General features: G+C 51.5%; 1 protein-coding gene across 3 annotated transcripts in view; it reads right to left on the bottom strand.

Moving 5' to 3' along the window:
* pum (pumilio) overlaps window positions 1–22,518 on the bottom strand; it is a 110,297-nt gene that overhangs the window by 68,541 nt on the left and 19,238 nt on the right. For all 3 annotated transcript variants that reach the window (XM_031980045.2, XM_031980046.2, XM_076372714.1), the window contains 4 exons: window positions 15,350–15,461; window positions 15,157–15,256; window positions 14,949–15,079; window positions 12,505–12,859 (listed from right to left, as the gene is read on the bottom strand). In XM_031980045.2, the coding sequence (XP_031835905.1) occupies window positions 12,505–12,859; window positions 14,949–15,079; window positions 15,157–15,256; window positions 15,350–15,461 (698 nt within the window). The remainder of the gene's footprint in view (window positions 1–12,504; window positions 12,860–14,948; window positions 15,080–15,156; window positions 15,257–15,349; window positions 15,462–22,518) is intronic.

Below are 22,518 nucleotides of genomic sequence, written 5' to 3'. Positions count from 1 at the left end.
CTATCATCCCTTAACGACCGCTCCGTTCGAGCCACCTTCGGGTCGTAAGGGTTGATTCATCTCCGCGATTCCTCGATATATCTTCGATGTACGCAACAATGTCCCGGGATCGATGGGTTTCGGCGAACGGCTTGGTCTACCTTTGTAGACTTCTCGCGCGAAAGAAAAGGAAGACGAATTTCAACGAACGCCGACCATGACCTTTCCTTCGGCACGACCTATTAACTGGCATAGAAAGCGGCCGGGTATTACGCGGGTAATTTTCGCCTCCGGGGAAATAATCGGACCGACAGCGGCGCGTACCTATCCGGGAACACGGAACATCGTGGATACCCTGCAGGACGGTTGAAAAAAGGAGCCCGGGTTAATAGCTCTCGGAGGGGAAGGGAATCTTCCTGACCCGCCTCCGTGTTCCCTTCATTTTCTCTGGCCCAGAGGAACCGGCCGGGAACACGGAACGCTGCGGGGACGTTTAAGGGATGAACGCTGGAACGGTCTGCGCGATATTCGACTCGGCAATCATACTTCCCACCCGCTCCTCTCTTTATGTTCCTGTAAAATATGGGAGAATCGACTCCTCTCTTAACCCTTTAACTGTCAAATGTTCTCAACGCTGTTGTTCCGCAGCGAAAGCAGTCCCGAATTTCAGATCATCCCCTTGGTTACGTTGGCACCAAAGGCGGCTGTATAATGTAATGTAAATGTAACGCAAGTGAATTTTAACCCCTCCCGTATTATTTACTTTTGCTACTAAGTGCAAAATGTTTCTAGCAGTTTAGGAAAAACGCAAAGGAATTGCCCAGTGCACTTGTACAAATTTACTTTCAAGATAATATACTGGTAATAAGAAAATAGTTTTTTGCTTCGATCTTCATCACGAGTCTCACTCGTCATTGTACGGCAAGGGGTTAATCCAACTAACTGATAAAGTTCAATTCAGTGTGTCGATGGTTTCAACAGACTTTCTCTAAATACGCGTCGACGCACAATTCTGCCGTAGCCAAAAGGTTAATAAGGTCTAACATTGCGCGTCGTGGATTTATCGTGGTCCTGTACGTCACCGTGCAATTCCCCTCGGCATCTTGCTTTTTCCTCCGCCGCGAATAACAGTAAAATTTATGGAACTCCAGTGTCTTTCTGGCAGGCGGACTAAGTATACGGAGACCGAGCTCCGGGCTGTTGCTGGAAGCCGGCACGTTAACGTCGTTTCGTTTCTTTTACCCGGAGAGTATCGGGTCGCGGTTCAATGAAGTGTGACCTTGATAGAAAAGCAAGGAAACCACGGTCCCCCTTAAGCGTTATGGAAGTCTGGAGCGACGGGTGGCCCCCACCCCTAAAAACTAGACCGACAACTCGTTCGCCGGCCGTGGAAAACTCGCGGAACCGAACCGTGTCTAGAAGGATCGGGATCTTTCCGCTTAATTGCTGAGACGCTCGTCTCTTCCAGGAGACTGGCCTCGAAGTGGGAGGGATCCTTTGACCCCCCACTCGGTTTCCGCGTCGACGGGCACGACGCGCGAGACACTTGCATAAACTTCCACTAGGATTGAGCGCGTGCTCGCCTATTAGAACAATGCACGGGGAGACTTTGCACCCGAAAAATCACTGCGGCCCATCTGCGATGTCCTCGTCGATTGATCTAACTTGAATCTACTCGTTTCTACTGTCGCTCGTAAGGATTTCAGAAAATTCGTAGTCACCGTTTCATTCGACATACGAGTCGCTCGGAAGCCAATGTGGTTGAGTGTAAAGAAAAATTAAGGAAATTAATGTTTCGACTTCTGAAATGATTATACTAGAGAAAACGAGGGATGAATTCTTGAATAACTAAACGGAGTATTATTTACTCCACTGCAATTTAGACAAGCGATGAAACGTCGAAAAATCGACTTAATCGCATTGGCTTCTAAACGGCTCGTGCGAAAAGTTAGATGAATCCTTCATTAGAATACTATAGATACACCCAACGAGGAAACTTCCGAGTGCAAAGGGTCAATTATAAAAATGAAACGGGTAGGGCACGCGACGCATCACGGCCCGACGGAAAATCGGGCGGTGCCGCGCGACGCGCCCTTTTAATTACTTTAAAACTAATCGGCGGAGCTCCGATTAACACGCGATAGAACGACGAGCGGCATGGCGCGGCGCGGCGCGGATCGAAATGAAACGAAAGGCTCGCGCGGCGGCGACGGATTAATTGCTGTTTAATAAATCTGTTGCGCTCGCGCGCCGGTTTGCAGACGGTCTATCGCGGCAAGTAGATTATGCCGTCTAATTGGAGTGTAGCCTTCCGATGAAAGCGCGGTGTAATTGGTCGAGGTAAGGAAATGGCGCGCCCGCGCCAGCGCACACATTCTTGCCGCGGCTAATTGCTTTAACCTCTATCACGCCACTTCGGCCGCGGATTGCCTAATTCGAGTTATTTCCGATTAGCCGGCACGGTTGCAACCCGGAGAGTCGTTGCAACCGTGCCTGACCGGTTGCAGGTGGCAGCGGACCTCGGCTGCCACCTGCGAACTACGCGATCAACTAGGGCAAACGATGTTGCGGCCGATCGATGGATTTGAAGAAACGCCGCGATACGGACAGCTTCGCGGAAACCGATGCCAGCTGACCACCACAAATTTTAACGTTTCGCGGAATGTTGCTTATTCTTTCGTGACAAAGCCGAATTCTGTTGGAATGATTCATTTTACACCGTAGCTCCTAGATCGCGCTGCTATTTAATCGATCAAGTGGTTGAATATGTCGACTGGATATCAGTTTTCCGTTTGCAACGGTCTCGAAGCAGTTTGGAAGCAGTTTGGAAGCTTTCTTCGAAGGTGACCACCGCGACGATCGACCCGATAAAAGGGCCAGCGCCGTGATAGCGATTTACAGCGCGACTGATTGCCGCCGTCAATTGCTGCGGTTCCCAGAAACGACCCGCTGATACGCGAGCAACTGTCGTACGGGGAATTTTGACTAAATATAGGAATCGGAGCAGTGTTTCCCAACCTCTCTTCTGTTTGACTTTTCGCTGCATAACTCTCGAGACGTCTCGCGGAGCAAAGGACCCGCGTTGCATATAAATTTCTCGGGACGCGAATCTAGCCCGATACTTAATGCCGCGAGGAAAATGTTTTCTAGTCTCGTCTGATTTGAATTCCTTCAAGGCAGAAATGTATTTCAAGAGCAGGGGGAGTCCGAGTATTCGCAGCGTGGTTGAAATACAGGCAAACGGAATGCCATGGCGAGAGACGGAGTCACCCCGCGATCCAAGAAACAGAAAATTTCTCGCATTCGGGGGAACGCGGGATTCCTCCGGGAAAGTCGCGCACCTTTCCGGCTTGTCTTTCGATTCGCTCGCTATTTCCGTTTCGCAGCGGCGCGTCATAGAGCGAAATCGTTCCAAATCGTTGCGGTATCGACCGCGCACGTTCCAATCCGTGGTACGTCCGACCCGCAGCACGAAATTTTACGACAGCGCTGAACTGCGGTTAAACACGATCGCGCGCAGCCCCCGAAAGCGTCGCGATTATCATTCGAACTGCCGTGTCGTGTGGAATTGTACAGGGTGTTTCGATGGGTCGTATCTCGCCTCGCATTCGACGGAGAAAGAAGCGAGAAACTGCTCGCAGAATTGATCCTGATCTTGAACAGAAGGCTTACGATTCCCTGTTGCTGCACTTCACTCGCGGAAGTGAATAGTCTCATGGGAAACATGAGTCGGAAACGAATAGTTTGCGAGGAAATCGCTGGCAGTTTCCGTGGGAGAGTCACAGATATTCTTTTCGTCAAGGTCAGCTTGAATTTCGCACTCGCTCGCATCCTTTTCAAATTAAAAGCTGTAGAATCCTGTGGTTGTGTCGTGCATTTTGGAATCACCCTGTACAGCTTCTAGTCTAGTTTTTAAGCACGTCGGGAACATCGATGCAAACGTGTATACTATACGGAGGAAATAAAGAATTTTGAAATTCTATCCACATCCGAGCGATCCTTTAAAGAGCTGTAACTCGAATTCCAAACTATTCCCTCAAATGCTCGCCGCCCGCGAATAAATGAATACTAAGAACGGCGTGCCGAGTGCCTTAATTGTCGGCCAAGTCCCGGAACTCTGAAGGAGGAAACAGAAACAATCCTTTCGGGGTGTGTAACATAGTTGAAAAGTCGAAGAGCGCCGCGGAGTCGGAGATATTAAACGCCGAAGCGGCCGTGTCGGCAACTTCCCGGACCCCTTTCCCCCAGGCGAAACTTCGATGTGGAGCACGCACGCACACCGACGCGCCTAACCCGTCCCCGTATAATGACACCAATAACGATCAAGATTTCTAGCTCGATCTAACAGAAATCAATGCCGCTCACTGCGCAGACCGCCTCTCGGTTTAACGTGGCGCTTTGATCATTTATTCATCGTATTTGTACGACCTAATTGGGATATAAATAATTATAGTAAAAACGATTAAAATGACTGGATATCGGGACAAAGTTTCCTCGATATCGGACCGCTGAGGGTCCTAAGTTAACGATGGAACGAGTACGTAATATAATAAAATACAGTCGAGTATTAGATAGACGAAGCTGATAGACAAGTGGTGTCTATAGTTAAATCGTCGTTAATTCTTTCGGTAGCAGAAGCTATGATGTTCGAGCTGAAGTATAGGTAACTTAGCGCTGTTCGTCGGCATACTTCTCTACGTATTCTGAGAGAAATGACTAAACAGCCTGATTCGGTGATGCGCGACCTAAAATACAAGCCAATGAACATCTCAATAAGTACGCTCCCCTAATATCTCCAGAGAGACAGAAGGAAGTCGATTCGACAGCTCTCGGATCTAGCTTTAAGCCGGCGAAGCGGCGCACACGGCGGCCAAACGGCCGTTTTCTGGACAAAACTCGATAACGTAAAAAGCATGAGCAACAGAGAAAAAATGCTTCGAACGGAAGGTTGTAAGTTATAGAGGTAAACATACGGTGGTTATTTTTATTTTAAATTACGAGGATATTACAACGTGTTTACAATGGCAATGGTTATTTTGCCTTTCGATCGCGGCGTTACGTAAACAGAGAAACGGAATTTCTTCGCGAAATTTGGATCTTTCAAATGAAAATCACGTTGTATAGCGGCGACTGTTTAGCGGCGCATTGGTAACCTTCAATTTTCGTCAGGCGAACGGTCGAATTTTGGGGTTTTGTCCACAGGCGGCCGCGCCGTGCGGCCATGCCAAAGTGAGTCAGTCAGGACAGCGTGAAAAATCGAGGAACGCGCGCGCGCGCGCCCGCACGCACGCGGCCGGGCAAAACGAGGAAGGTTTACTGCGCGGGTATGGCCGATTATGTAAGGTCCACCGAAAATACCGTCGAATGAGTGACAAGCACTTGGCTTGTTCGACCGTATCGTCAGCCGATTCGAGACACGCTTGCGATTATTCGCGAAGCTGCGCGCCGCGGGACCGGCGGGATCGATACGCCGGCCAAAACCGCATCCAAACAGTCTATTATCGAGGGCCCGAGGCGAAATTAAAACCGCCCGACGACGGTTTCCGTTACCATCTTTCGGCGCAATCCGAGAAAAGACAAATTTACCTACAGCCGGCCGATGATTGGACCGGGGATCTAGCGGACGCGCCGCGCTCTCGTAAAGTAATTTACGAGTCCGAGAAGAATTCGCTTCATTTGTCGGCCGTTCCGTTTCGCCTTCGAATTGGACGGAACACGTTTCTTCGAATCGGAATGTTGCGCGCCGATGCTCGCGGCACGCGGAACTCGCAGTCTAATGAGAATCCGTACGGTCCGAAATTTCACCTGGATCGACGAGGCTAATAAATCAGGCTTCCCGAGGCTGCGGTCGCCACTGCCATCATTAGATGCCGAATATCGAGCCATTGCAAAACTGCCTTTAAACGACCTCCTCTTCCATCCAATACCGAATCAATCCACTATTCGACCACACGAGACCCTGACCGAAAGCTAAACCTTGTCCACTCCCACTATTGTCCATCCGCGTCTATACCGAGGAACGACCCAGTCGTCGCCGCAACGGCGTACAGTAGCCGAAGGGTTAACCAATAAGAACCTAAGCGAAAGATATCATCACCACCCGAGCGACGCCGGTCGCCGAGTGTCCGTTCCAACGAAGAAACGAGCGAGTCATTCGTCGCGCGCTCAAGCAGCCATAAAGCGTTTAGCCAAAGCGTGGGCGGATCAAAGGCCCAAAAAACGGAGCCCAGAAACTGTGCAGTCCAGCGAGGTCCGGGAAGAAGTTGCGGCCAGCCGAGAAGCTCCCGAGGACACCGGCGCTTGGGATCTCTGACCGGAACCGCAGCGGCGGGAGGGACGAGCGCGAGTCGAGTCGAGTCGCGTCGCGTCGCGGTACCCTGAAGACCGTAGTCTTCGGGCGATGATACAGATTTTCATCGGCGGGAGTCATTGCACTTTATGCTGAATGGGCACCGAGTCAACAACCCGATGGCCGCGTCTGTACGCGCGCGTATCGCGTGTACGTGTTGCGTGCACACCTCGCAACGGGTCCCTGCTGCTCCTCCTTCTCCGTCCTCCTTTATCGAGCCCGGGAGATCCTCTTCCTGCTTTTCGCGTGATCGCGGGAAGAGAACCGCGCCGCTCTCGGCGAAGAAGAAGCTCTCGCGGAGCGAAAATCGGAGGGGGGATGGGGGGACGACACACAACGAGCGGAGGACAAGTGGAGGAACAAGAGAGAAGAGAACCACCGGGGGGGAGCGAGAGCTAAGGGAGCAGAACGGGGAAAGGTGGAAGAGAGGGGAACGGTGCAGGGACGGAGAAAGAGAGAGGTCTGGGAATCGTTTCATGCACCGGCGAGCACGAGCCTCCGCGTAATAACGCGATCAGAGGGCAGCCGCGTCTCATGCAGCGTCGCGATGGCGGCCCTGTCTCCTCCTCGTCTTCTCCTACGAGCCAAGCACGCGTGCATAAACGCCGCCGTAATACGCTCGTAAGCACCGCGCGACCGTTCTATTTTCGCGTGAGCATCGCGCCCCGTCATCGACGCCGCTACACCGGACTCCCGATAATCCGTGTAATTCCGTTTGATCCGGGGCCTGCTGTCTTTATCGCGGATCGGTCTGTTTCTATCCTTGGGTTACGGGGGCTCATCAGCGCTAAGTAATCGGGGAGCTGCGCGAGAGGGCCTTGAGATTTCAGTCGTGGCAATCCCGTGCGTTTCTTATTTTCCCTGCTTTACAGGCTCTCGGTTCGGTCGCCTTAATCGGCGAGCGGATAAACGACGGGATCGCCTCGAGTTTTTAATGCGTCGACGGGCGGACCTCTTTTTGGTTTGATTCCAATTCAGCTGAAAAATTCACTGCGATGGACGCGCGCGGATTTCTTATATGAAGTATCGTCGCTCGCGTTTGGTACTGTCGTACGACATCTCGACGCTAGAGTTGCCGAGCAGTCGTCGCGACTTTCAACCCTTTGCGGACGAGATTCTTTTAAACTTGTGGAAACTTGTCTGCGAAAAGAGTCTTGCACGCTAGAGAAAAGAGAGCCATGTATCTCGTTATTCGAACGATGGAGTTACTCCTTCAGTTCTCGAATTTAGGTATCGAAGCTCGTCGCCATTATGGCGGCATTCCCTAGCAAACGGTCAACGTCTCTGTAGAAACTTCAGGAGCGCGTCTACCGAAATTTCAGTGAATTCGCGAGCGAATATTCGGTCCGATCAAAGCGGGATCCAACGAGCCCGAAAACAGAGAGCGTCGAGCCGCGGCGCGGCTCCAGCGGGCAAGGGTGTCTGAACGAGACGTCCGTTTCCGATGGGGAACGTCGAAACGCCCGGCGGTGGCGCAACCGACGAGCGAAACCGTCGAAAGCCCGTGTGTTAATTAATGCCACAACCGCGCGGTATCCAGTTCGACTAACATAACGCGGCACTAATTGCAGAAGGGAAAAACGGGGGAAAAAAGAATTATAACGAATTCGCCGGGGAAACATAAACTCTCGTCGCGCTCGTAATTTTTCCTTCTCCACCGTTCTCCCTCCGTCCCGCTTCGTTTTTTATTCGCAACCTCCACCTACTCTCTCTCCTGGCCGTTACCTCCCCCTCCCTCCGGGCCGCCGCGGCCCTCTTTTCCTGGGAGCCGGGCGCAGGAGCACGCTCGATGCGTGCTTTGTGCGACATTTTGCGTTTTCATCGAGGCGTGCGGAACGGCGAAAAGGTAGAACGAAACGCGGCAAGGAAGAACGAGATTACAGGAGGTACCGAGCGAGCACGCCGCGCCGGCGGAGGTCGGCCGGAGCTGCACACCTGTGTGCACACGCGGTTCGTTCGTCACGTGGAAAATGCGGCTATGCGCTGCCTTCCCCCCCTCCCCCGCTGCCCTGGGAACAATGCACGCCTACGATAGGTGCACCATTTCCCGTACAAGAGCGGAGGAAACGCTCGCGATAGACGAAGAGAGAATGAGAGAGAGAATGAGCGAGAGAGAGGCAGAGGGAGGGGGGTAGAGAACGAGTTGCACGACCCGGGAGAACTTGTACACCGCATTTTCTCCCCTTTCATTTGTGATTTCCTCTTTTTCAAGTAGAATCGCGTATACCCGCGGCGAGCTCGCGACGCAACGCGCCACGCAACGCCGCGCCTACCTTTTCTTAACGAACGTTGTCGCAGAAACACGCGAACAATCCGTTGACCTACGAATGAATTCCTCTTAGGTGCCTGCGGCCGGGACTTATCGCGCTTCGGCACTTCCGACGCGACAGACGGCGACTTTGAGGGTTACCGTTCCGCTGGAGCGACGGGAATGTCTCAGTGTGACGGAGTTCACTTTGCGGATCTTATCAGACTTTGGTTCAAATTTCAGATTGTCCAACTACGAGTCTGAAGTTTTAGAATTCCAACTTTCGAATCTCAAGTTTCTAGTATCATATCTCGAGTCTTATTCTTCATCAACCCTTAACATAAAAATAAAATAATTCCTGCGGCGTTGGGTCCACTAAGTAAAAGTGCCGCATATAGCAGCATTGCTCCATTAAGGGTTAATCTTCGCGGTATTAATCAGTTCGCCGACTAATCAGCTCGAATGCAGCGAGCAAGAAAATGCAACAATGATTAACGAGATGAGGAGGAAACCGGGGAACATCGACGTCGATAACGAACTCGATGACTGCCGGCTAAACGGGTTAAAGAACATTCGAAATCAGGGTACTCGTCGGCCGGGTAAAATTGCTCGTCGCGTCGCCGGCCGGGGCGGAAGGCGTTTTGATGCATTCGCCGATAGAACGTTCGGACAGGCGCCGTAACCGTGCATAAATATGAATATGTGCCGGGGTGGTTGGCTATAGATCGCATGCTCTATTTTCTGAATAGGATTCGAAGTAGATGTCGAGAACTTGTCACTCGGTGATTTATACATTTGTCTGCGCCCGAGGACGAGTTCGTTCTCCATTCCTCCCCCTCCTGCGGGCAGCGGTGCGCTGTTAAGCCTGTCAGGTCGCACCGCCACAAGCGGGAACGGTCTTTTTCGCCGAGCGGAATAGAAGAGAACGAGGAGGGGAGTGAAAAAAGCAGTATCCTAGGAGGTTAGAGACTCTCCAAGGATAGCGAGGGCCCTGGCCAAGGTCGCCGAGACCGGAAACGCTCGCCTGATTCGTCGCGTCACCCTGTGCCAATGTTGCAATAGCACGCTCGAAGCGTTAACACGTTCGTTGCCTCGAGGATGAATGTTTCGTGCAAAACTCGCTCTTCCGTAGAGAGCACAGACGAGCGAAAAGTACTTCGGATTGTAGAGTTCACTTTGAACTTCTACGTGTACGATCTTCGAGATGTGCAGTCGAAAATACGAATCAATCGAGATTTTAATTCGTGAATGCTGTCTGTAGCCGATGAATGTAAAGGCGAATGACGGCAATGACCGTTCTATAAAGTGATGCGCGTGAGAAAATATATAATAGACGATTATGTCGCTCGGTGGTATTACTAATCCGTTACTATCCTCGAGAAACATTGTCCAGTTACTCGAGTCGCCAAACAATTCTATAAGAACGCGTCAATCGTCTTGCGCGCGGTGATTGTTTTCGAGCAATTTGCAAGCGCCGGTCATCGGTGACCACCGTGCCAGTCGACACGTTAAACCGCGACTTCAATCTTGTAACCACGTCGTGTTTCCCGGCTCGAAGCACGGAACAACAAAGGCAAAACGAGCATGACACGCGTTAAAATTACGCGACGAGTGGACGAAAGACCGGTAGCCGCAAATGAGCTTCTCCCGAGAATGACGCAAGCACGGAAAGCGACGAGTCTATTTTTTTCCGTTGGCCGTGCTCTAAAAAAAAAGAAGAAGAACGAGAGAAAAGAAAAAGGAGCTACGAGAGGAGGAAGAGATAATACTCGAGGCGAATTCTCGGCCAGCTGTTTCGGCCGTTCCCGAGAAACGAGCGAGCGCGATCCGCGCGCAGAACGCAGACGGAATGCCATTCGATCGCCTCCGTAGAGCCGGGTGACCGAATCGAAAATCGTAAAACGCGCCTGTGGTCTGCCAAGTCACCGGGTTCGGGTCGAAATAAACGTCACGTTGTAAATACTTAGTTTCGCGTTCGAGAGGTAAAAGGGTCGCGGCGTAAATAATTATAACTCGAAGCCGGATCCCCGATTAGCCCTTCCCACGGCCCGCCACGAGTGTCCCTCGCAGTTTCGGGAAATCACCGGGACGCAGGGTATTTAATTTTAACAAACATACTCGGGAACTGCTAATGGGATACGCGTGCACAGAGTTTCGACTCTAAAAACGGGAGTATATGCGCGCGCGCGTGTTTTTTTTTTAAGTGCAAAGTTGAAGCTAATTAATTGGAAGCTGGAAACACGTAATATTCGATGCGAAATGGAGGGGTCGGATTCGTTTTTGCTCGTTCTGAGGTTGAAATTTTCGGAGAGGACGAATAATTGTTCGAAATAATTGTTCTACGCGTGGAGACTGTTACAGTCGGCGCACGGTCGAATAGTCGGGTCCGTTCCAACGGGACGCGACTTCAAAAGCGACAGGAAGTCCGTCGAGAACCTGTACAAGAGGGTTGCTCGGTGGTTGGACCGCTCGTTAGCATCAGCTGCTCGCTGCTTAAAAATAACCTCTTCCTAGTCGCAAGGCACAATCGCTAAATTAACGCCGGCAGCGACGCCCTTCGCAATGGAAGACCCATCCGCAGTGCCTCTAAATACGCCGGCTCGCCGTGGAGCTGTTAACACGTGTTGCCATGGTGGTCATCGATGACCTCTCGTCAATTGCTCCTCGACAATTGCGATGATAAGCTCGAGCATTTTTATATCCGCTCGACGCGAAGATGTAATTCTATTTACTACTGCGCCGGAACTTCTTCGACGATCGACTTCGAGTAAAAATGTTCGATAGCGCGAGTAACTAGATGGAGTAACGTAAGAACCGTGATGATGTCGGGTAATTAGAATCTTCTACTTATCTTCGGTACGAGTAAATCATATATGACGAATTTCACAACGAATTTAATTAGCGTTCGCAGTAAAACGTACGGCGTTGGACACCGCGACGCTATAAACCGATAGACGAAAAGAAACGCGGACGAGCCAACTCGTCTTCGCCGGTTAACAAGCGACGACATCCCGAGTTTCTAAAGCGGCGGCAGGGCCTGGAAGACTCCGCGGAATATGAATAACATTTACAAAACCGAGGACGGGGATCCAACATAATTCTCAGCGGCGTTCGTCGTGTAATGAAGACGTTACGACAGCGCGGGCTCGGCATTAGCATACACCGCATCTCCAGAGAAGTGAAATCGCTAGTCAAACCAGATATCCCCGCTAAAAGAAACATCCTTGCCCGTCTCTTTCGATCGTCGACGCTGCGTTTTTTTCCATCCCGCGTCCGGTGACAACGAGAATATCGAGCGGACAATGGGACGATCAGTACGATCGATGAATTCCAAAGGTTCTCTCGCGCGAGATCCGCTCGCCCCGAACGCGGTTAGAAGACCGTGCGACGAATAGTTACGTAAAGCGTGGTTCTAGCGGTCGCCCCAATCAGTTAATGCACGGGTCTCGTTCGGCTACTCGAGCAAGTAACCGAGCCGCGATGGTAATCGCGGCGCGCCTTACGATGCGCGCTTATGTAGCACGGTCAGGCTTGCCCGACTGCTTTCACAATTTACGCGCGAGCCCGTTATTTATCAATTCCCGCGCCAAAATATACGGCCGAGCGACTGGTAGCGGCGGCTAACTAGGCCAGTCCTCCGATAATCCGGCGGAATCATCCCATACCGGTTCCAAGAACAACAGAGGCCGGTTTAGAGGCGAATTTCCACGGGTTCGCTGCTCAAGAATCTCTCGACTGTGCGCTAGAGCCGTCTAATTCTAGAGCCGAGCTCTGATTTTCCGGTTGGATGTTCGACGCTGCGAGAGCACCGTCCTCCCCCTGCTCCGCTTGCTCCTCGGAGGGGGGAAGGACTCTTTTCACCTAGCGGGACCCTAGGTGTCCCGTGTGCCCTCGACGGTATAGAGGAAACAATAAGCTCAAGACTCACCTGCACGTCAAAGTGAGTGGTGGTGTCTTGCGGTTGCGGGGGTCCCTGTTGCTGTTGTTGTTGCTGAGATGGGGGTGGACCCTGCGGGGGCGGCGGAGCCTGTGCGCCAAAGAGCTGGGCCGCGTGGGAATGCGGGTGTTGGAGATGATGCGTCGGCGGCGCCTGGTGGTGCTGGAGATGATGCGGAGGCGCCGGGGCGAAAGCGGCCATGAAATGCTCCTCGCTGCCGACCACATCCACGCCCGGCTTCAACAACACCACGCCGCCGCCGCCCGTGCTCACCGCTAAGGTGGCTGCGGCATTCTTCTGGAATTCCTCCTCGCCTGGAGAGGGCTGACGACTCCCGGGTGTGCGACTGTAAAGAGACGTGCACGTCAGTGTCGGTGATTGTAATTAGACCGCGGATTTTCGCGCGTTCATGGGAAACTCGAAGGTGCAGGATTAATGGAGGATGCGCGGAATGCGAGGCATGAGTCGCGAAGCGTTGTTATTTATAGTATTCCTTAGCTAGAATTATTTTCCATTGTAACGACGTCTTTCTGATTAAAATGAATTTAAAGTTGCATAAGACAGCTTCTTCAGACTGCGATCGAGTTGGAGACTTGACACTGGAACTACCATATCGATTGATTCGCTCGGAAGCCAATGTGGTTAAGCGCAGAAAAGAATTGAGAAAGCGAATGCTTTGAAAATGAATTTCAATCGAAATTCCGAAATAAAACGTGTATTCGGTAATCGCGAAAGAAGAAGCGAGGCTGTTATAACTCATTCTAAAATACTGATACGACGTTTAGCTAAACAATGCACGAGAGATAAGATAATCACGGAATAAACAGGGATCTACAAGACACTCTACAATGTATCACCGACGAAATTCCTAAGTCGCATGAATCATTCCAAGTGTCCGCGGCGAAAATTATTCTGCGATCCATAAACCACGGTGAAATACCGAAAGGAGTTACGTAACAGCCCCGCGAAATTCGCAGAGCTCTTTTCATCCTTCCGCGCTTCGGTTCACGAATTTCGTCTATACGCGTCGATCGGACACGCAGGGCTCCCGAGGCGAGCACAATACACGCGGCGAAAATAAACTCAACCCCGTTGACCGCCTCCCGAGACAGCTGCACTTTTCCGTAAGGTGGATACGTAAATCTTCGGTGGCTTAACGCGCGTCGTGCCGCGCCGAAAAGAAAGCCTTCACGGCTGGATGTTTATAGACCAATAAAGCAACCACTGGGATATCTTCGTTTCGAGGAGCCCGCGCGAGCCTCTCGTCGGCGCGTTGCACAATGGCCCGCTGACGAGTCCGTGTTCGCTCGTTAAAGTTCGGCCCGCTCTTAATTTAAACATTTCACGGGCCGTAACGCGACGGTTTTTGTAAATTGAATTCCTTTACGTTCAGAACTAGTCGACCGGGAGTCGATAGCCTGAATAATCCTCGCGAGAGAGCCACTCGTGAACCAGTCGCGCGGGATTCCGCGAATACGCGATTAACCGCGCGGCGTAACGGTACGGTTTGCATAACGACACCATAATAAGATACAATGATGCCTTCGGCCGGGAGAATCGCGACTCTCCGGCGAGAAAAAAAAAGGGCGAGTGCCTGGAAACCGTGACCGCCTACCGCGAAAAGCAAACATCATTACCATAATGGAATTAATAAGCAGACACGGCGTCGCCGGGACCACGCGTAAATCCCTAATGTCTTTTTTCCGTTTCGTCCGTGATTATTCATCGGATTACCATTGACGCTCAGCCTCGAGGAAAATGAAGGTGATCGACGAGAATCATCCATCCTGTTACTTGCATGTTTTTTCTCTCGAGCGGCGTGCGTTTACATAATTCGATAAACGCCGGCGTGAAAACACGACGCGCGTTACGCTTTCGTGAAAAGGAATATTTGATAGTCGCTAATCGCTGCTTACAGGTGAGCAGATATTCGCTCGTTGTAAATTAAACGAACACGCCAGGTGGCAAGCTTTATCATACAAAGATAACGGTATCGCGTTGACGACGAACGGTTGACGGGCAGAGCCGCCGAGCAGCACGGGACAACGTCGGTAACGTCGAACGTGGGACGACGTGAAGCGGCGGGCACCAGGTGGCGCGCAACGACGGTGTAACGGACTGCGGAGAAAGAGGCGAACGGGTATGATGTCATCGTCCGCGGGTAGATATACGCCCTTGACAGTTACAACTGTTACGTTGTGGTCGGGCCGATGATAACTATCTTTCTACTATCTTCTAATTGGAAATTGAGCTCACGATTCGAGAATGTTCTGACTTCACCACGGGGCAACGCTACGTTGCCAACCGAAGGGAATTCTAGTACAAGCTGTTACTTGTATCGCCGCAGCGGGTAGGGGTGATTTTTTTATTCGCCTCGCAGCTCCAACTCGTTCGCAACGCAGGCGATACCCGCGAAGCGCCTCCCGGATACTCACTTGAATCCTTTGTCATCGTCGAGACCGTTTTGCGATGCCAGCCCGTTGTTCTGTGGACCGCTGTCGTCTTTAGAACTGTCGAAGGGGCTTGCCGAGCCCTTCTCTTTTTCTTTCTTATCCGCGTCGGTGTTCTGCATCAGAAAAGGAGGAACCAGTTGTTGAATACTGCGCGTCGAATTCGATGTCGAGCAACCTGCGCGTCACTTACCAATCTCAGGGAAACCATCCGGGGTTCCAGATCTTTGGGTGTCGTAGGGCTTGATCCAAGAACGTACTCCACCATTTTCACACCTAGACCACCCGTCTCGCTGGAAATAAATCGTTGCAATGTTAGTATACAGGAAACGACGAGCAACACTGTCGATCAGTTGCTATTCTACGTAGACGTTCAGCTTACTAACCTGCTTCTAGGGCTAAGGACCGTCCCAACTTCTGACGTCTGATGATGATATCCTGTCCCAACGCCCACGCGTCTACCGGTGCCCATGGAAATCGGCTGCGACACGGCATGATCTGCAATGCATTAAAAGTGTCATTAATCATCGCGTCGACTGTACCGTATACCGCACTCGGACGAAGTCGGTCGCTTAGAGAAACCCATCACCGGCGCGAGTATTCAAGCCCCGAAATTCCGGGCTGCGATTTCCACCCCCGTGGCTGATCGCTCAACGCGAAATTAACGCGACAAGAAGACTACGACCCTGCCACGATTACCCACACGAAGGGTTCGGGAGAAAACGCTTTCTTATCCGCGCATCTGTAACGTAATCTCATCCCCTGCGAAACAACCTTTAAACGCTCGAGCGCTGCAGACACTGTACATTCCAAGTTAACCCGAGCATCCGAAGGGAAACGGTAAAACAACTGTGAATCGATAACCTGCAACGCTTTGCGTTTCCTTTTTTCAATCCAGTGAATTCGGCGAGCGCTCGAACGTTTCTCTAGCGGCGACTTTTACCAGGTTCCATAGAGGCACCATAGAAACAATTATAAATTTATAGACGCATCCAGAAACATTGCAGACGTCCCGACGACGGTCATCCGCAGTGAGTCCGCAGTTTCGCAGGCGAAAGAGTAAAAACCGAAAACAGGCCTGGAAAATCACGGACCTCAGAATCCCGCCTCATCCTATCCCTATCAACCGATGATCGATAGAAGGCGCGTCGGAGGGTGGCAGGAAAATCCGTGGTAAAAATCGTGGAACCTCCGCCGACCAACCCCCTCTAAAAGCAGCTTTTTAATTTCCGTCCCTCGAATTCTCTCGATCAACCCCGTGCTTCCGCCAGGGCAAGCTAGTTACAGGACACGCGCAGAGGTCTTTGCCTATTTAAAGAAGACAGCTTAATCCAATCATACTTTAATGCATCGCTTCGATCGTCTATTTAAGTACTCCCGAAATCACAGCTACCGTCATTCGTCAAGATAGTACGCTACAAACGGTCCCAGCAGAAGCAGCTAACGCAACTAGACGTTACAATAGAACCGAGTATCCGCTAAAGAAAAACACCCTTCGCATCAGGGGTGAAAATCCTGCAGCCGAATCGTCAGCTTTATCGTACGCCCGATACGATCGGCATAGGGTTGACGGGATGGAATGCCCACGGTTCCATGGGGCTCGGAATTTCGGCGGGTCCAGGTGGACAGGGGGTTGGTCGGCGGCTCGTCGGCGGCGGCGCTCGCAGGGTGGATCAGTAGGTACGACCCTGGGCGTTGGGACGTTGCCCCCACCGCCGGTGATGCCGGGCGTCTGTCGCCATGGCAACAGCCGCGTTGCACCCATCGCGCGGTGACGCACACACGCGAGCAAGGGAGCGAGCTAGCTAGCTGGCGAGCGAGCGAGCGAGCCGCTGCCGCCGCGTGCACATGGAAGAGAGCCGCGCCGGTACATGCCGTCGCGGGAATCAGGTGTTCCGTTGCATACAGGCCACCGCTCCGCATGACACACCGCCGGCCGCGCAGCGCCGGAGGTAGCATCGCCCTCGCGCGACAACCCCGAAGCCTACTCGATCCGCGAGAAGACAGCCCCTTCCTTCTCCTAGCTCGCTCGCTCGCTCGCTCGCTTGTTACCCACCCTTCGACCCTGCCGCTACCAGGACGCTAATTCGTTTAATCGACGAGAAATTCTGATCGCGCCCCGCCAATCGATGCAGCGGAGAACGATTTTTCTCGAAGGGGTGGGATTTTCAAGTTGGATTGCGGACATCCCACTGCCTTCCATTCGTAGACTGACAATATTGATATTAGTATCGTAATCATCACCATAATTGTTGGTAGGATAGTTGATATTACTGTTATAATTATCATTGTTATTACTGCCATTGTGTCGCTGTTATTGCTGAACCACGCGCCCTTTCACCCACTCCAGCAGACCCTACCGTCGTTCCACCATCGCTCTTCCTCGCTCCCTCCACACTTTCCTCTGAACGACTTCCCCGAAAACACGGCAAAAACCCGTCCGTGGCAATCATCGCGGGTTCTAATGCTTAGTTGAGGTTTGTAGGGCGTGCGCGTTGAGTTTGGTTTATTTGTCAATGGTTCAGAGGAACAAGAGGGAGTTTGTTTACCGCGAGTGAATGAAAGTGAAATGATGATGGGGAACTAATCAATACTGCGGGATTTTAAATCGGTTTTGAGAGGCGGCTGTGGCAACCGTTGCCACCTGAAGGATATTGGATCGCAGGAGAGAGATTTCCTCGGTATTTTTCGAATGATTGGAATGGCAGGATGCAAATGGGTTAATGGGGTTTCATTTGATGAAGCGAAAGTCGTGTTTGAAGTTCTTTGAGCAACGCGAGCTCCTGGAGAACCCGGCGAAACGTGTTTGCTTAAGGATTTGGAAGGTAAACAGCTTTTGCGAAGGTTCGTACAGGTTCCCACGTAAATGTAATTAGCAGGAAAGAATACGGAGATTCTATTCTGAATCGAACGCGAAGGACCTCGCCGGTGCGAACCACACCCTCGTTTTCACCTGGGTTACCTGTGCTACGCTGACTCCGATACTTCACAACATTTCAAGAAAAATAATCACTCTTGTCGAACGAGAAACTACCGACTAGCTCGTCCCTCGCGTTCGTTCGCACCGTTTACTCCCGCGTTATAGAGTAAATTGAAATCGTTTTAATCCACTGTTAATTGCGCGACCTAAAAATCTACCGGTTGAGACAGACGCGGAACAAAACAGACCTGTCTTCCAGCAGCCCGAGGAGGCGACGATATCAAAGTGAAGTTATTCGAAAACACGAAACGTTTCGGGGCAAGAGGACAAGAGAAAACCCTTCTGCCGGTAGGAAATTATTCCCCGGAGTTGCCAGTGTTGTGTACACATGTTTCCGAGGGAAGAATCGATTTCGAAAATCCGAGCACGCTCCGGCTGCTCCTGACTAACGAGGGGTTGGCGCGGAAGGGAGGCCCCGCGACTTTAACGAGTGCTCGCCGGGCGGAACCGGTCTTGAAGCGGCGAGGGTTGGAGCATCAACGGAATCCTAGGATATTACACACGCGTCCGCGTGTCGTTCGTCTTTCCCGCGGCGGAATTCCGTGTTCTCGGTGCGCGACGAACCGCACCGGAGGGACGCGGAGGCGCAGAGCGCGCTACGCCGCAACGTGTCCGTCCCGTTTAAAGGGATTTAAATCCGATTATTCGCGAAATCCCGGGGAATAAAGTGACTGTAAAACGGGGATTGGCGCGCGGCGTTTCCCGCGACGTCGAAAATACCAGAAGGAAAGCGTATCGATTGATCCCGTGAAGCCGGGGGAGACGCCGGATTTCCTTTGTTTTCGCGGAACGCAAACAGACCCTCGCAGAAGAGCAACAGAGAGAGATAGAGAGAGAGATAGAGAGAGAGACAGAGAGGGAGAAAGGGAGAGGGAGAGTGGAGGAGAGAGAAAGCGAGGGAGATATCTGTTTTGGTAGCGGTGTATCGATTATTGACACTCCGCTCGAACTTGTGGACGACGGAGAAACGTTTCTGCCGGGTTTATACGGCGAGTCTCGGTTATCCGGGGTGTTGTGCACTGGTTACCTCGGACAAGGAAGAATCGACGCTAGAACTATCGAGCACTGAAATTGATTTTTCGAAATTCCTCTGTACGACCTCCAACGGTGTATCTAAATAGACTTCGATCAGTCGACAATTGAGATTGGATAACGTTAAATCAATTTCGTCGATAATTTCCTAGAAATTGTGACTTTTTCAATGATTGCAAGAACTCAGGAATGAGAGTACTCAGTGTTAACAAGTGTTCGTAAACCGCGTGGTGGAATTGTAAAGAGCAATTCGATAGCTCGTTTGTAATATTAGATATCAAACTTCACGATCGCGTTATATCTTTCCCTGGTCGTAGTCGCATAATAAAAACGAGATAAGTTGCAGCTGTTCGATATCCTCGAAGCGCCTCGGATAACACGGAACTCGATTAACGCGTTAAGCGCCACGGAAATGTTGACCGTTCTTTCGTAGTCGTTGTTCCGTAGCGAAGGAAAGCAGGAACAACTATTCGCTATTCGACGTTGCAATCCTTGCATTACACCGTTATCGGGCCAGTTACGTTGTTAAACGTTTTCGTTCGACATCGGTTATCTCGTGTGTTACGATTGTTTCCAGGTGATTGAGAAGCGTCGGTCACCGGTGACTGGCATGGCGCTTAACGCGTTCAAATGGCACTCGGATAACCGAGACTCCGCAGTACACATTGTTCTTTCGGCGGCCAATCAATAAACGAGCCGGCGCGACGTAAAATACACGCGGAAACCTCGGCCTGAACGTCTGAGAGCCTCGCAGAGAGGGGACGCGCCGAGGAACGGCTCTCCAGCGGGAGGAAGCTGCGAGAGAAGGATCCCCCGTCCGGCTTTTTATACGATTCAGCTTTCTCTAATTTTACCGGGGAACGCGCGCGTCGTATCGAGCGTTTCAGGGAATTTCTACGTCAGTCACCGGCGAGGAGACCTTCGAACCGGCTGGCCCGCCCGGCCGGCTGCGCATTTCGCCACGCCGGGAACCGAACGCACGGGGAACCTAATAAGAATCGCCTCGTTATCCTTCGGCCTGGCCGGCGGGCAGTCCGCTGCCAGCGGCGTCCATAAAAAATCATTTGCATAATACTGGTATCGAGCGAGTGGAACACGCTGCCTCCCCTTTTTTCCTTTTCGTCGAGCGCGCTCGGCGCGCGGTGTGTTTGCACGATGGAACCCCGATTGTTTCAAGCCATTGGGAGTTAGACGGCTCGGCCAATGGAACGGTGAAACGAATGACGAACGACGGCGTCACCGATTCGGCTAGCCCAAGGTTTCGATAAGCGAGACTTTCGACTGCCAAGGCTTCGATAATGTGTAAAGAGTTCGAATAATAAAGAGTTCGGTAATCGAGAGTTTGGACAGCCACGGAATTCGATTAGCCGACGTTCGGATGGTCGAAAGTTAAGGATAACCGAAATTCAAATAACCGAAGCTCCGCCGTGCTCGCGGGGGAAGTGGAAAAGGTACGTCACGATCAGACGGCGCAAAATTCCTCGGAGCCAGACCGCGGAGCGAGAAATTCTCCCCTTTATTTTCGACTCGTCTTTGCTTACGGAATCCCGAGACGCCCTGTTCAAATAATTGAAGTTTAACCACGGGAAGACGGGAAGACGGGAACTTCGGGTAAAAATTGACCCGACCGTCGCGGCTCGGGGGTTGCCGGGGAAACCGGAGGGCGGCGGTTTAATTGCGAAACTCTCGCGACGCGATGGAGAGAGGGACTTCTCTGCATTTTTCTCTTTTTCCTTTTTTTTGCAAATAGACACGCGTATCGTAAGAACCCGGATAATATCGGGGGCTGCGGCACTGGCGGAGGAGGAACGAGTTTCGGACTAATCAAGAGAGACTGGTCCGACCGTTCGCCGCGATACTAAGGACAAAGAAACCAGTTCGATCCGTCGGCTCTCTGTTAGCCACGGTCAGAGCCTGTACGGGAATACCTGACCTGAAATAAGCTCGATACACGTCGGATTGGATATCCGGCGAAAGACTCGCGGACACCCGCGCAACACAAAGCCCCGTTGCGTATGGAAGTTCTAAAAAAAGGAAAGCCAGAACGAGGGAGATTGGTGTTTGCGTTACAATAAACTCCTGTAGAACGCGTCTTACAGCGCGAATACCTACCGCGCGCCGAAGATACCAGTCTTTTCGCGTACGAGTCGCTCAGAAGCCAATGCGGTTAGCTCGATTTTTTGATATTTTCCGATTTTCGTAAATTCTAATGGAATAAATAATATTCCACTGGTTTCTTCGTATTTCCTAGGCCAGAGAACCCTTCTATATTTTGTTTTCCTCAATTTTTGGATTAGGCGCATTGGCTTCCGAGCGATTCATGTGACACTATTACCATGTAACTCGTTGTGTAATTAGAGATTCCGACATTTCGCTATCTCGATAGATAAACCATAAGAAACGAAACTTGAGAATAATCTTATCTGAAACATTTCCTATCGCTCTATTATGCTTTCCTTCTATTATTAAACGTTCGATCGTTGTGTTCCTTGTTAGAACGTTGAATCGCCTATCGTGCAAGAGAATACCGATCAACGCGATAACCGTTCCACAAGCGCGCTACTGGATCTACGCGATCGCGTTCGTCGACGTCAGCTAGCTTTCTTTCGGGAAGAAATTAGCGCGTTCGATTCAGCCGGCTTAACCCTTGGGTGAAACAGAGAGAGAGAGAGAGAGAGAGAGGGTCGGAGGGAGAGAGAAAAGACATTATGTAACGATCAGCCACCAGCAGCGTCCACTCGGAGCGCATATCGATCAGGCTGCGCTCAATTTCGCGTCCGGCGAAGAAACGGCCGAGAGGACCGGGACGGATATTCCAGGGGGTTTAAAGGGCTCGAGGAGACGTCCCGAAGGGTAGGACGCCGCGTCGAGTCTCCGGTGGTCCCGATTAAAGCCCGGCTTTATGCACGGCCCGGTTGACCTCGGTTAGGTAACCGGTCGGCCCTCCGAGGGACAAAAGTCCGCGAATAATCCGACGTCTCGGGGCAACAATTAACCCTGGTGAGACCTCGACTCGTCACGTGGCAGATACTTCGAAGCTGCCTCTATGTTTATCGCAGTTTTATTTAGACGATACAACGTAGAATAGACCTCGAGTCGTCGCGCGGTAGACCGCCGAGTTATCTAAGTTCATCGTAGTTTTATTTAGAAGATTCAACGGAAAACTTGACCTCGAATTGTTGTCCCGTAGACTTTGGAGACAGCTAAATTTATCGGTGTTTCGTTTAGGCACCGCGCGGAATCGAATGTAGCAAAATTCGAATCGACCTCTGTTTACGCCGAACATGTTTCTTTGTAGATGTTCCGAGAGGAACGTGAATTTCTAAAGTACTTAACCGCCGGTTCCGAGGTTAATGGATCCCCTAAACGATCTCGTGTGTTCCCGATCAACGGAAAGTCACGGATTCCTTGGCTCCACCGACGAATTGACGATTAACCCCGTTCACGGGATAATCCCCGCGACTAGAGCCCTAGTCCAAATATTCCCAGCCCTATTGTCCTTGATACGCGCCGGCACGCTCGATAACGCTGCGCTAATGTATA

Source organism: Nomia melanderi, chromosome 12 (assembly GCF_051020985.1).
Source record: "Nomia melanderi isolate GNS246 chromosome 12, iyNomMela1, whole genome shotgun sequence".
NCBI lineage: Eukaryota > Metazoa > Arthropoda > Insecta > Hymenoptera > Halictidae > Nomia > Nomia melanderi.
Note: the sequence above shows the minus strand (reverse complement) of the source record. Positions and strands in the feature narration are given on the sequence as shown.